Genomic DNA, 14156 nt, shown 5'->3' with positions numbered 1-14156 from the left:
ATTGTGTTTCGACTTTGCTTTGTAGACAAATATTACCTCAGCAACGCATGTTGTTTGTACTCCATATAATTGCGGAATAAATTCTCAAATATAGTTCTTTGGTTTTATTTCGTATTTTAGATTTCGGCTTTTTCAGATGTAAAAGCAACCTCTTACAAAGGATAACTCATAATAGGAAATAGTGATTGATAATCTAAAAGGTTTTGGTAAAAGTAAACATAAATTTTTTGTATAAAAAACATTTTATTTAAATGTTTAATAAAATTCTTACAAAATAATAAAATAAATAAGCGTAGAAATATTAAATAATTAGATGAATTTAGCCAAGAATATAACGCAGATAAGTATCGGCCCGCGCGAGATCATGTGGAGGTTATTATTACTATAATCCGCCTATTTTCAGCTAAATTCATTGAGTTTTTTAAAATAATTTACAATTTAAAACTATTAAGATCAAAATTTATGGGCAAGTAGTATGGCTTTATTTTTTCAATGAAAAAAATTTGTATATTATGGCCAAGTTTTTAAGCAGTGAAAGTGTTTTTTGTCGCTTAAAACTATTAAGTTTCAGATTTTATTTCATTAACGGTTTTTCATCGTAAATTTTTAGGGGATTATTTAATCGAAAAATGAGTTGAATTTCTTTAATCGCCAAAATCATCCTTACGTAATTAATGAATGGCTCCTTAGGGGAAAAAATGTTAACGAAATTAAGGTAAAATCGCGAGGTTTTTTTATATACAAAATTGCCAAACATTTTTTATTGTCTAAGAAACTGTCAAGGCAAATACGAAGCATTTTCGAGAATTTGGGTATTTGTTAAAAAAACATTTTCTAAAATTAACTATAGTGGAACTTCGATACCACGAACGTCAAGGTAAATGCAAAAAACCTTTAGTTAATGAGTTTTCGGCTTAATGCCGGTTTTCCACTAAACGTAAACGGAGATACCGCGCATTTAGGGGTTCTACGCAAGAAAATGGCGTTTTCATTCGACTTTCCGAGAATTGTGAACGAGATTCGAGTAATTAAGGTTTCACTGCATATATCAAACGGAAAATGGTATTTTTATCTACCTGTTTCAATGTCAGTCAATCTATTATTTTCATTGATTCCGAAACTCTACGAAAATGGTTGAACACTTTTTACCTTGGCCAGACTATTAATACTAGAGTATAAAAATATTCAATTATTAAATTAATCTTCAGTCAAATTTAATTTTGCCAAACGTTTTTTTCAATCCAATCAAGATATTCACTAACACGTGCATAAACCCCCGGATATCGACTTCCACACGATACTCCAAACGATGTTACACCCACAACATACCACATATTATTGGTAGGACCAGATTGTACTTGAATTGGGCCACCACTATCTCCTTCACAAGCATCTCGGACACGTTCACCACTTGCACATAATTGACTTTTAACAATACCCCGTGTTAGGCGTCGATCTGGACGTGGTGCGTATGTATCGTTACATTGTGTTTGATCAACTAATTCCAAGGTAGCTTTCTTTAAAAATTGGCTTGGATCACCCTCTGCGTACAAATAAAATTAATTTTATTAAACATTTGATCAATTATTGATAAATTGTAAGTAACCTGATAGTCTATATTGGAGCTAGTGAAAACGGGTCTACTTTCAGTTTTAATTAGTACGAATTATTATCGCCAGTTGGCAGGATTTATCTGACTTTGCCTGTAAGTACTGCCATCTGGTAGTCTAAATTGGAATTACTGAAAATTTACTCTTAGTCTTAGATCTAACTCTTGGTTTAAAAAGTTTTGGAACTTACGTAAAACGTCGGTGATACCCCAACCAGTTACAACTAAACCACGTGTAACAGTACTGTTAGTGTATAAACATGCTGGATAAACATTTTTATTGTATCGTACGCGATCACGAAGGCGTAACAATGCAATGTCGTTATAATGTTGGGTGCTAAAACAAAAATTATTAAAAATTAGTTAGTTGCGAAATACATTGGCAAAAAAAAAACGATCGATATATAGATAGTATTTTTTTTAAGCAAAGCGATATGACATTGACTGATATATTGCCTTAACTGGACTAGAGAAAACAAACAAAAAAGTAATTAAAAAATATATAAATAATTAATAAACACAACGGTTTAATCAAATAATGAGGTCAGTTTAGATCAGTGCCGCAGTATAACAGAGATCAAGAGCATTGAACTTGAATTTAATATTATTATGCTGAAGAATCAACAAAATTCCCAAAAGATAAAATTTCTCTTTACTTTTTTATATGCGTACACATCGATCGACAATTTCTAGATTGATTTAATCAATTTGATCTTAACTATTGATAAATGGTAAGTAACCTGGTGGTCTAAATTGGTACTACTGAAAACGGGTCCATTTCTGGTTTTAATTGGTACGAATTATTATCGCCAGTTGGTGGGGTTATAACTCGTAGTTAATCATTACCTTCGATATTCCGGATGTACAATGATATCTTCAACAACATAATCTTGTGGATCTGCATTATCATTTCGTTCTAGTAAATCAATTTTACCCAATCGCACTTTTGTTGGTTTTCGATTATCCGTACGCAATATACAATGAGCGGCTGTTAACACATAACGATCACTTATCAAACTGCCACCACAATTAAAATGATCTTCACCATCGTATTCATAGTTAATTGCAGCCTAAAAACACAAAAACAAAAAGAAATTATTAATTATTAAGTTTATTAATTATTAAGTTGGGAAGAATTTAAGGTGATTGTACAGAAGAAAAGGGTAGAAATTCATGAGCAATTTTTGGGGTAGTTCTTTCACTGAGCTCCTTAATGGTGATAGCTAGTCCGGTCAACGAAATTTCCGAAAATATATACCTACTTTGAGCAAATAATGAATATTTCTCATTTTCAATGTTCCACTGTGGGGTCAAAATTCTTCAAACAATTTCAACAACGGGATACCGTTAGAAACGTGGCAGTGACCTGCTTGGAAATGCATTATCCGTAACCAAATGATCATTTATTTTGAATTTCTATCTGAATTATTTAAAGTTCGATAAATTTTCATCAAAAAGTTTCTTTAAGATAAGAAACACACGATAATTCTATAATTCTTATCAACGTCATTTTGACAAACAGGTCAAAAGGTTTGTAGGTTGAATATGTGAAGTTCAATCATCTTTTAAAATTAATATTTTTCATATAACACGAATTATGGATAATTTCAAAATATGAGTATAATTTGCTTTAAATAAATTTTATTACAAAAATATTATTTAATATTTTCAATATGTAAAATATTATTTATAGCTATTATGGAATTTCAATTTCAATTATGGAAAATTTCGAAAAAAAAAATTTCTTGTTTTTAATTTGTTAAAAGTGTTATGTGGTTTACTAATTATACCCTGTATATATGTAATACATATCAAAGTATACTAAATTTAGTCCCAAGTTCATAAAATCACCTAAGTAGTCCATTTCCGGTTGTTATGATAACTTAAAAACGAAAAGAGATATCAAGCTGAAACTTTTATAGCGTGCTCAGGAGGTTTAGTTCGTAATAGGATAACATCTTGTAAACCATTAGAGATAGAACAAAAGTTTAAATGTAAAAAATGTTCCTTATAAAAAAATAAACAACTTTTATTTGAAATATTTTTTCGTAAACATCACTGTTTAAACCCGGTTGCGCAAATTATAACAAAACTTTGGCGCGTATTTTCTCCAAAATTATAAAAGATAGGAAGTTGAAAATTTGCAGGTAGTTTCAACTAATGTTTGAAATTTTCGATAATAAATAGCCGGCGAATATCTCGGAAACGGCTCAAACGATTTTCATGAAAATTAATATGCAGAGGGTTTTTGGGGTGAAAATCTATCTATCTAGGTTCTATTTGTAGAAAACGTCGTTTTATACGTGTTTTCAGGAACAACTGAAACATTGATTGCAATATATGACTCCTTTTGACATCTATTGGCGACGAAATAAAGTACATTACCGCGACATTCAAATCGATTATCCCGGTACTTAAAAAATAATGCAAACACTGATATTCAACACTTCTGATACATAGTATTTAAACAATTAACTCAGTCAATTGTTTATTTTTTACTATTATTTACTATTATAATTTATTTAAAATCATTTATACCAAGAATTGTTTACAATATGTCTATTAAGTAGTATTTCCATGAGATGATGCGTTTGCAATAAAATCTTGTGAGAAGCAGATTTTCAGATCTCCATTATTGAAGCCATATTTCCCCATTCCTTAAATACTTCTTATAATTAAATGTTTTCTATTTGAAATGGAATTTTTATGGTACGAGCATCAATAAACTGTTTTTGTAAAGTCCAAAAAAATACCAACTAAATTAAAACCATAGACTTTTTTTTTTTATAAATAGAACAATAATATATTTTTAGAATTATCAATTTTTTTAGATGAATTATGGATTTTTAATTATAATTAACACTTAGTGAATTATTTTATAAATATTTCAAAAGGCAAACAGTTTTTTTTTTAAATATATTGTAATAATACTTATTCGTTGAGTGCAGAACTGAATTTAATACCACGCGCGGAAATATTAAAAGCGGAAAGTTATACATATTTTCATTATCTTATCTTATATATTCTTAGACAAATAATTTTAATACATGTTCTTCTAATATTAATTTAAGAACTTCTGATTTTTTTCGCCACTTTTCAACGAAAATTTATTTGTTTTTGTTGTTTCTAGCCACGGGTTACGGTGACTACGTTAGCGGAATTCGGCATGGGTCGAACTAGTATTTATTACTAGTTTTGGCTTACAGCTTCGATCTTGATAATGATTCATTCCAATGGATTCTATTAATGATTAGGGGATGAATTTCCAAAAATCCCTTCATAGTGCACACTTTCGTTATTTAAAAAACGTTTGTGCAAAATTTCATGCTTCTAAACTCAACGGTTTCAGTTATACGTTGATCAATCAGTCAGTGAATCAGTTTCTTCTTATTGAATCGTTTACAATGAAAAGATATAGAACTTATATAATTTCTGTGTGTGTCGCTAATTTCAGTTCTACACGCAACAAATGTTAGATATAAATTTATAATTTTTTAAAAAGATTCAATTATAAAAGTAATACAATGGGAAAAAATGAATTTTTCCCACAATTATCTTTGACCTTAGAAATGAAAAACTCAAAAAGTCGGTCAAATGCGAACTAGACAATTTTATATTCACTTTTAAAGAGTATTGTAGTCTGAATTCGATTTTCCGAAGTTTGACTTAGTTAATTGTTTAAATACCCTATATTGGATGTGTTGCATGCTAGTGCTTGAATTATTTTTTTTTATAAATTAGAAGAGTTTAAAAAGCCAACACAAATATGGCAGAATTTCAGCCACTATTTATTTGGTTTTCAAAAATTTGGAAAGTATTTTCTATAATTTTTTTCGTCTTTCGCGAATAAAGACCATTAGTTGAAGCTACCTAAAAATTTTCAACTAAATATCTTTTATACTTTTGGATAAAATGGACATGAAAGTTTTGTTCTAATTTGCGCCCTCACGAGTAAACAGTGATGTTTACGAAAAAATGTTTCAAACAAAAGTTGTTCTATCTCTAACGGTTTACAAGACTCAATTAACTTTGGTTGCTCATTTATGAATTCAAACTCACTTTTTACGCCCTGAGCGAAGAGAGACGCCCTGAGAATTTGATCAGGATATCTCTTTTCGTTTTTGAGTTATTGTGATCACGGACGGTCGGAAAATCGGAAAATTTTGTTCGTAGCATCAAAATTTCTAAGCAGTACAATCTTGGGACTAAAATTACTATACCTTGACATTTATATTTCATATATACAGGGTATAAAAACATCAAATCAAATTATATATTGAATTGAATTAAATGAATTCTGACTATTTTACATTTAACAAAATTGAAAACTGTGCACATCAAGAGAGGTGGAGGCTATAAAGCGATGTTTTTTACTTTTAAGCCCAGAGAAACGGGCGGGTATCAGGCTAGTAATAATTATAACTTATTAACTATACGAATTAAATATGTTTTTCCGCAGATAAATTAAGTTTTTATATTTTTGTAAATTGCGTCATTATTCATTAATTGAGACTTAAGGCTATTATTACTATAACAAATGTATAATTATACAAAATTTCAATTATAGCAATATCTCTGACGGCAGATTGAAATTTTAAGTTTCATAATAATTGAAAAAATTAAAAAATAATTATTACAAATTAATGAAACTGGAAAACTTGATGTACCGTACTAGCTGATACTCGCAACTTCACATTTAGATTTCTTTTTTAGCTCTCAATATAAAAATGTTTATGAACACTCACGACTTACCATATGCGGGAATTCCCGAAGTGCTGCCTTTGTCCCGCCAAGAATTTTTTTCGCTTTCGTATAAAAATTACCAAAATTCTAAACATATTTTTTGTTTCAAAATTCGAAACAACAAACTTTTTTACTTAATTTGTCAAGTTCGTTAATGGGAAAAATCGACCGATAAACAAGGGGTGAGCGAAATGCGCAAAGTACAAAATTTGGAAAAAAAAAATACTCCTGTGATTTTTTTCCTAAACGCTTAATTTTCGAAATAAAAATTGATAAATTAAAAATGCAATATTCGATTTTACGAAAAATGTTTTATTTTTGCAATCCCCTATAAAGTAATTCGTTTAGCTAACGCAGCTCCTGCAATACGAATTTTTATATTTCAGATTTTTTGCGCTCTTTAGTTAGGACATTAAGAGTAAATTAGGAATACTTCTTCAACTACCTTCATAAATAGTTTAGATTACGTGAAAAATAATGGAGTAATAACTGGTTCCTATTTCTTATACTTAAGTAAAGCTTAAAAATTACTTATGTAATGACTTACCATATGAGGGAATTCCCCAAGTGTTGCATTTGTACCACCTAATATATTGAATTGTAGTTCTAATGATACTTCATTATTATACTCCAAACAAGCTGAAACATTACCAAAAAAAACACATCATTAGTGACAATTAATCATCAATAGTTTAGTTATTGATTAAATAATAGATACATAATATATTACATCGCTTTAAATATTTTACCCTTGAGCGATTTTCAGCTCTAAAGTAATTTCAATAAAACTAATTATACGCAAAATAATTACTAATATCTTTTTTTCTTTGTATTATTACAAAAAAAAAATATTATAAAAAAATTTGAGTACAGTGTAATTCGTTATATCAGAGTGGTCGCATAAGACTCAACTCTCAAGATTCCCTGATTTTTATACCCTGTATATATGAAATATATATCAAGGTAGATTAATTTAAGTCCCAAGTTTGTAACGTTTAGAAACATTGATGAAACGAACAAAATTTTGGTATAGGTGTTCATAAAATCACCTTATTAATCCATTTCCGGCTATCCATCATCACGATAACTGAAAAACGAAAAGTGATATCATTTTGAAATTTTTAGATCGTGCTCAAGACGTGAAAAGTAAGTCTGGAGTTCGTAGGACCCATCTTGTAAACTGTTAAAGGTAGAACCAAAGTTTAAATGTAAAAAATGTTGCTTATAATAAAATTAACAACTTTTGTTTGAAACATTTTTTCGCAAACATCATTGTTTACTCGTGAGGGCGAAAATTAGGACAAAACTTTTGGTGCCTGTCATTTTCTCTCAAACTATAAAAAGTAGGGAGTTGAAAATATTTGCAGGGAGGTTCAAATCGCGGTCTTGTGAAACATTCCCGGAAAATGGATATTTGTCTTTATTCGGATTTTATCTATCTAAAATATTTCAAAAAAAGAAACAATAAAAAATTTAGAAGTTTGTTTGTGATTTGGAAAACTCTTTGTCCAAGGTTAATTAATAAAATTAAACAAAATTACAATGTTTGTTTAAAACGAAATTCACTGTAAACTAAATGTTTGCATATAAATGAATAACCCTGTACCAGCATAATTTTTATATACTATTATTACATAGATAAACAAAAATGACCTTAAATTAATTCTTCCAAATTTTTCTCTTCAAATTTGATGAAATAAATTTTCTAGGTAATATCAGTTTTAAACTTTACTTGGGAAATTCTTCAATATTGAATCGCAGGTTTGGAAATACTAATAAATAAAGTGTAGTTTTACGCTTAACCACTTTTATATAGTGGTTAAATAAAACCACGAGACCAATAAAACTATATTGGGTAAAAATAAATACTTAACAATAGATAATAAAAAGAAGATTTACTATATTTACCGGAAATGGAATACCCAAATTTTACAGTATACGGGAAATTACAAACTTTTTAATTTTTTTCCAAGTAATTCTTAAAATAATATTTATAGTGTAGAGAAAAGAAGTGTGCGATTTTAAAAACGCTGTTTTGATTCACTTCTTGTCGGAATTGCTCTTTTAGTGCATCAGTATTGTTTTTATAAAACGTTCGAGGGTAGGGTATTTATCCACTGCTCCATTGTGACTGAATAAATGACAAGAAAAATTGATAAACAAAAGGAAACATGACCTTCGGTAGAGAAGTTTGCATGTTTTTTAATTTTATTGTAAATTTAAACGTCAATGACGTCAACATATCGCTTTAGTAACGCCACCGCACGGAAAAATGATAAATTAACATGTAGGATGATAAATGGTTTGTTTCTCAACTTGCTTTATCTATATTTTAACATAATTTTTCATGGAAACAAGTCGAAAAATTCCAATTGGTTTCAAAAATCAAAATTTCCAGATAATTCTAAATGTCAAACGTTTTTTCTTGTAATGCAAAAAGTTACGAATTAAAAATTTTTTGAATAAAATAAATTTTTCTCTAAAAATTAATAGGTATTTCCTTGTGAGATCATTACAAATCTCCTATTATTCATAAGGTTACAAATTTAATCCACGTTTTACTATTAAAATGAATGAAATTTCTTAGGATTTTGTAATTTTTATTTCTGTCGAAGTAAATAAAATAAAATTTATTTATTATTTCGGTATAATTATTAAAGAGGAAAGTTAAGTATTTTTAAAAGATTGTTTTTATTCAATCAGACAAGATAGCCGTGACCTTTGTTGGTCTTATTAAGATTATTAGCCATTTTAATTGCATTAATTAAGAAATAATATACTCAGATTCTTCCTAAAAAAAAATGTTTTTAAGGATGTATGAGCATGACAACAAAGTTTGATTTAAAGGCTCTAAGGCTTATGAGGCGACAGGACCTATCTAACTAGTTACTTATAGTTACCTTGAGTACTACGTGTTCCAACTCTAACCGTTCCGATTCTAGTATCCTCATCGTCACCATCATTTCCGTTTCCGCCATTTTCATTTTCTCTAAATTCTGCACGTTCTGTGGTCGTTGTAGACGTTGTAAACGAATCAATTATATCCGGTGAAACAATCCAATCGGTATTAAATCGTGTCGGTTTGACTGTGGTCCGCATCGGTCGTACTGTTGTGGTTCGAGTTGGTCGTACGGTGGTCGTTGAAGTTGTGCCGCGTGTTGTCGATGATGTACTGCCCGTGGAAATTCGTGTTGATGTTATTGGACAGCATACGATTTCTACACGATCACGAAAACCACATCGTGGTAAATTATGTTTATTTGATTCTTCGAGCATTTCTAATGCAATCGGACATTTTAGTATCGAACGGCAAACACCTTTTGAGAAGGAACTTAGTAAACATGATTTATTTGATTCTGTGGAGAAAAAAATGAAACTTATTATTAAGAGTTAATTATTTAAATACCTTGAATATATTGAGTTTGATGTTTAAACTATCAATTATATTTATTAAGGAGCGTATGAAAAAAAATTAGGGTTCATTTGACGAATGGTCGAATATTTTCTAACATATTGACCAATAATCGTATTAGAGGGTGATCCCAGAGCAATTTTTCTAGTTGATAACTCAGAAAAGTGTTGTTCGTTCGAAATATCAAAAAAAATTTTCGAGTCTACTCAATTATTTATGGTAATTAGGACCCAAAAAAACATAAATATAGCTCATATGACGATTAGATGAGTATTTATCGAAATATCTTCGGAATCGCAGTGAAAGATAGCGTGTTTCGTAGAGGATTATAGGCGATATATCAAAAATTACGCACCTAATCGTTATATGAACGCGATTTTTGTATTATTTGGGTCAAAATTACTCTATATACCGAGTTTTATCACATTCCGAAACAAAAATTATTTTCTCGATTTTCTCGATTTTTTCAAAGGGGTATATCGGTTCCAAAAAATATACAATTCGGTTAATTAAAGGATTACGTGGAACGTAGGATTATTTTCTGGTATTGACAAAAATTGATTCGGGAAATCGATTTTTTCTCGAAATTTTGCGATATTTCAAAAAGTATGCATCTAATCACCAAATGAATCCGATTTTTGTACTTTATGGGTCAAAATTACCCTAGAAATTGATTTTTATTTTAGTCGGAGGGAAAAAAAATTTCTCCGATTTTTCATAATTTTTTTAAGGGGTACCCCTTTGAAAAAATCGAGAAAATCGCAAAAATAGTTTATGCTTCGGAATGTGATAAAACTCAGTATATGTAATTTTGGCCCAAAAAATACAAAAATCGCGTTAATTTGGCGATTGGTCGAGTATTTTCTATGGTATCGACCGAAATCGATTCGAGAAATCGTCCTTTACTGGAAATTTTGCGATATCTCAAGAAGTATACATATAATGTTCAAATGAACCCAATTTTTGGGTCAAAATTACGCTGGAAAATGACAAAAATTGATTCGGAAAATCAAAGTAATAAAAAACGAATAAAATTTTATAATATCTCATCTGAGTATCAGACGGGTGAAGATCGACCTTATTATACCGTCTTTTAGGCCATTAAGGAAAAAAATATAACAAAAATAAACATACCAAGTGATGATATATCATCGTGATCATGATCATCGAAATCATGATCACGATGCCGTGGATATCGAAATGGAAATGGATATGGATATCCAATAACAAAATATAAACTAAATAATATAATTATAAATTTATCCAACATTTTAACAAAAAACAAAACAAAACACAAAAAAAGAAAAATTCACAGCACAAAAACACACCACTTCTCAATGAGAGATTTCTCACATAAATATAAAATTTTTAACACACAAAAGGCTGTTGATTTTAATAATTGCAAAATAAATGATGATGCGATGTGTTTTGAGATAATTTTATTTTTTTAGCTGTTTAGTTGTAGCTACGGATTTGTAAAACTTTTTTTATAGAAGTATGTTTAGTCGTTTAAAAATACATATATACGTATTTTATTTGTTGCCTTTCTACTAATTTATTTATAATAAATAAAAAGAAGACATCAAAGTATTTTAGTTAATAAACGACATTCTCTACTTCTTGACTATAATAATAATATGAAATCTTTTTCCTCAAACACGGTATTTATAAAAGTTGAACCAAACTTCTACTACACAAAACAAACTAAATATACAAAATATAAAACTCTTAATGAGAATGAAATGACGCATCCATTTTTATTTATTATTAATATTTATTATTGTATATACATTTTGTTATATTAATGATATTCAATATGTACTGTAAAAATAATGATTAATTATTAATTTACGAATTATTAATTTTTATTAACTAAACTCGTGTACATATCAGGGGTGTAATATTATGGTAATATATTTGGGGGGTCCCATTTCCTGGCTTCTGTTTCGCTTGGGGACTGAGTAAGGATGATGCCAGCCAGTTGGGGCAGATTTTGGCATAGGAGTAAATAATTATAAAATTCATATTTTTTTCATAATATTTTATTTGTTAAATTTTGAATATAAAGTTTTTTAATTTAATTAATTCGAGAAATTTGAGGATTACTAGGGTGGTGGCTGCGCAAACCTGTTCTCCTACACTTGGCAACATCCGTGGGGCTGAGAAAAGTGTTTTAGTATTGACTAAAATGAGGTAGTAATTTGTGAGACATATCAAATAAATTCAACTTAGCTTTCTTAAAAATACTCCTAAAACGCCAGAAAAAGTATCAAATAAAAATCTTTATTTTACATAGATTACAAATGCGTCTGCAAAAATGGTGAAAAATTAGCAGTTTTTCTTCTTATTTTCTTCAAAAAAAGAGGTGTTATAAGCTTGACCGCTTTGTCTGTCTGTCTGTTTATCTACGTTTCTGTCTGTGGCATCGTAGCGCTTAAACGGATGAACCGATTTGGATTTATGTTTCGCTTGATAGGTAATTTAATGACGAATGCTCTTAGCCGTGTATCAAGCACGAGTTTTGGGTTCTGTACCCGGAACAATTAAAAACTGGGCGATGATCCTCAAAATAGGTTCAATTTAGAGAAGGCTATAAGGAAAAAGGTAATTTAATGGAGAGTGTTCTTAGATAAGTTTCAAGTGCGAGTTTAGGGTTCAGTACCCGAAAAATTTCTCGAGGATTTTTTAAATTTTGTAAATTTTTCTTGTTATACCAAGTGTACATATGAAATATATCAAGGTATACTAAGTTTAGTCCCAAGTTTGTAACGTTTTGAAAATATTGATGCTACGAACAAGACTTTGGTATAATAGGTGTTCGTAAAATCACCTAATTATTCCATTTCCGGTTGTCTATCCGTCTGCATGTCAGTCTGTCAACATGAAGTCAAAAACGAAGAGAGATATCAAGCTGAAATTTTTATAGCGTGCTCAGGACGTAAAAAGTGAGGCCGAGTTCGTAAATAAGCAACATAGAAATCAGTATTGGGTCCGTAGGAGCTATCTTGTTAACCGTTAGAGATAAAACAAAAGTTTAAATGTAAAAAAATGTTCCTTATAAAAAAATAAACAACTTTTTTTGAAACAAAAAAAGCTGTTTCCGCCTCTATATATATATCTCTATCTTCAGTTGGCGATCTCAACCAAAATCTAATTCTAAACACACGCCTGTATATATAAAAGAAACTAATACAGAGTGCAGCCCTGAATAAAACGCGAATATAATCGGGTACTTTTCTTCAAAGGTGTAAATAAAAAGTAAAAAAAAAAAAAACTTGTTATGTATATCACAAAATGTGGTGCAATCCCCTCGTTCCATAATAACTATTACAGAATGACGTGGTTCTATTTTTGCGGTTACTAAGATACCTTTAAAATAAAAACAAATCTGGTTTAGTCATAAAATCCTCACGATGACAACGGTAGACGGTAATAAAATAATAGAATTGGAGACAATGTCACAAAATTTCTGACTGTCCGTCCATGTATGACATGTTTTTCATGTCAGTGTAATTTATGTCATTGACGCTCCAATTACTCTGAAAGTTTTGACTTTTATGTTTCAATGACACTTTTTGATTAGAATGCATTCCTATATCGATTCCCGTTGTCATTTTCAGCATAAATTTTTCCACCCACAAGAAGAGGTACTAAACTAAGGACTAAACTTAGTTTACTTTGGTTTATTTCCTATATAAAAACACTTAAAACTTCAAATGCACTTATTTATAATTGAAAATTTGTACTAAGTTGAAAAGTTTCCACATATTGACAATACAAGGACAATCTTAAATGATTTATTGACAATATTGAATATTCAAGCTAAAGTATCCATCAAAAAGCATTGCTTTGGACTAACTTTATGCAACACTTGACCCCGTCCAAAATCTGCGATTTGCCTTTTTAGTGCCTCACCAACGCTACTCAATGAAAAACCTACTGTCTAATTATCTGTTGATATATCCTGTTTTTATGAAACAGGATATCTTTTAATGACTAAATCTAATATGACATTTTTTTTTGCATTCAAAATTAATAGGATATTTGTGAGACATTTGTTTATTCAAATAAAAAAAAAACCATGAAACATATGTACTTCAATTTAAGAAAATACCTAAATTCTAGAAATTATTTAGATGAATAATCCTTTCATAATTAACTACAAAAAAATAAAATTAAAATAAATAAAATACCGTTTAATTCTTGTATCTTATTAAATCTGTCATGTATAGGTACTTTTTAAAAAAGAAAATAATTTTTTTTGTTACAATAGTTTCCTTGTGAAATTTTTTTCATTCAAATTACCGAAAAAAACCCGAAATGTGGAAAAAACGACCGCTGGTTAGTTGGGTAAACTATAAATGTAGCTGACTCTTTAAAAAATCTGAGTTT

The 14156-nt window shown here is 29.5% G+C and overlaps 1 protein-coding gene across 1 annotated transcript; it reads right to left on the bottom strand.

The window, feature by feature from the left end:
* Nucleotides 1-695: 695 nt before the first annotated feature.
* On the bottom strand, nucleotides 696-11034 carry LOC123301699 (serine protease persephone-like). The gene is made up of 6 exons (XM_044884561.1): nucleotides 10899-11034; nucleotides 9253-9708; nucleotides 6900-6991; nucleotides 2456-2679; nucleotides 1801-1946; nucleotides 696-1543 (listed from the first exon to the last, which is right to left on the bottom strand). Exons 1-6 carry the CDS (start codon nucleotides 11032-11034, stop codon nucleotides 1215-1217), a joined length of 1383 nt encoding a protein of 460 aa, XP_044740496.1. The 3' UTR covers nucleotides 696-1214.
* Between the last annotated feature and the right edge of the window lie 3122 nt (nucleotides 11035-14156).

Source organism: Chrysoperla carnea, chromosome 5 (assembly GCF_905475395.1).
Source record: "Chrysoperla carnea chromosome 5, inChrCarn1.1, whole genome shotgun sequence".
NCBI classification, from domain to species: Eukaryota; Metazoa; Arthropoda; class Insecta; order Neuroptera; family Chrysopidae; genus Chrysoperla; species Chrysoperla carnea.
Note: the sequence above shows the minus strand (reverse complement) of the source record. Positions and strands in the feature narration are given on the sequence as shown.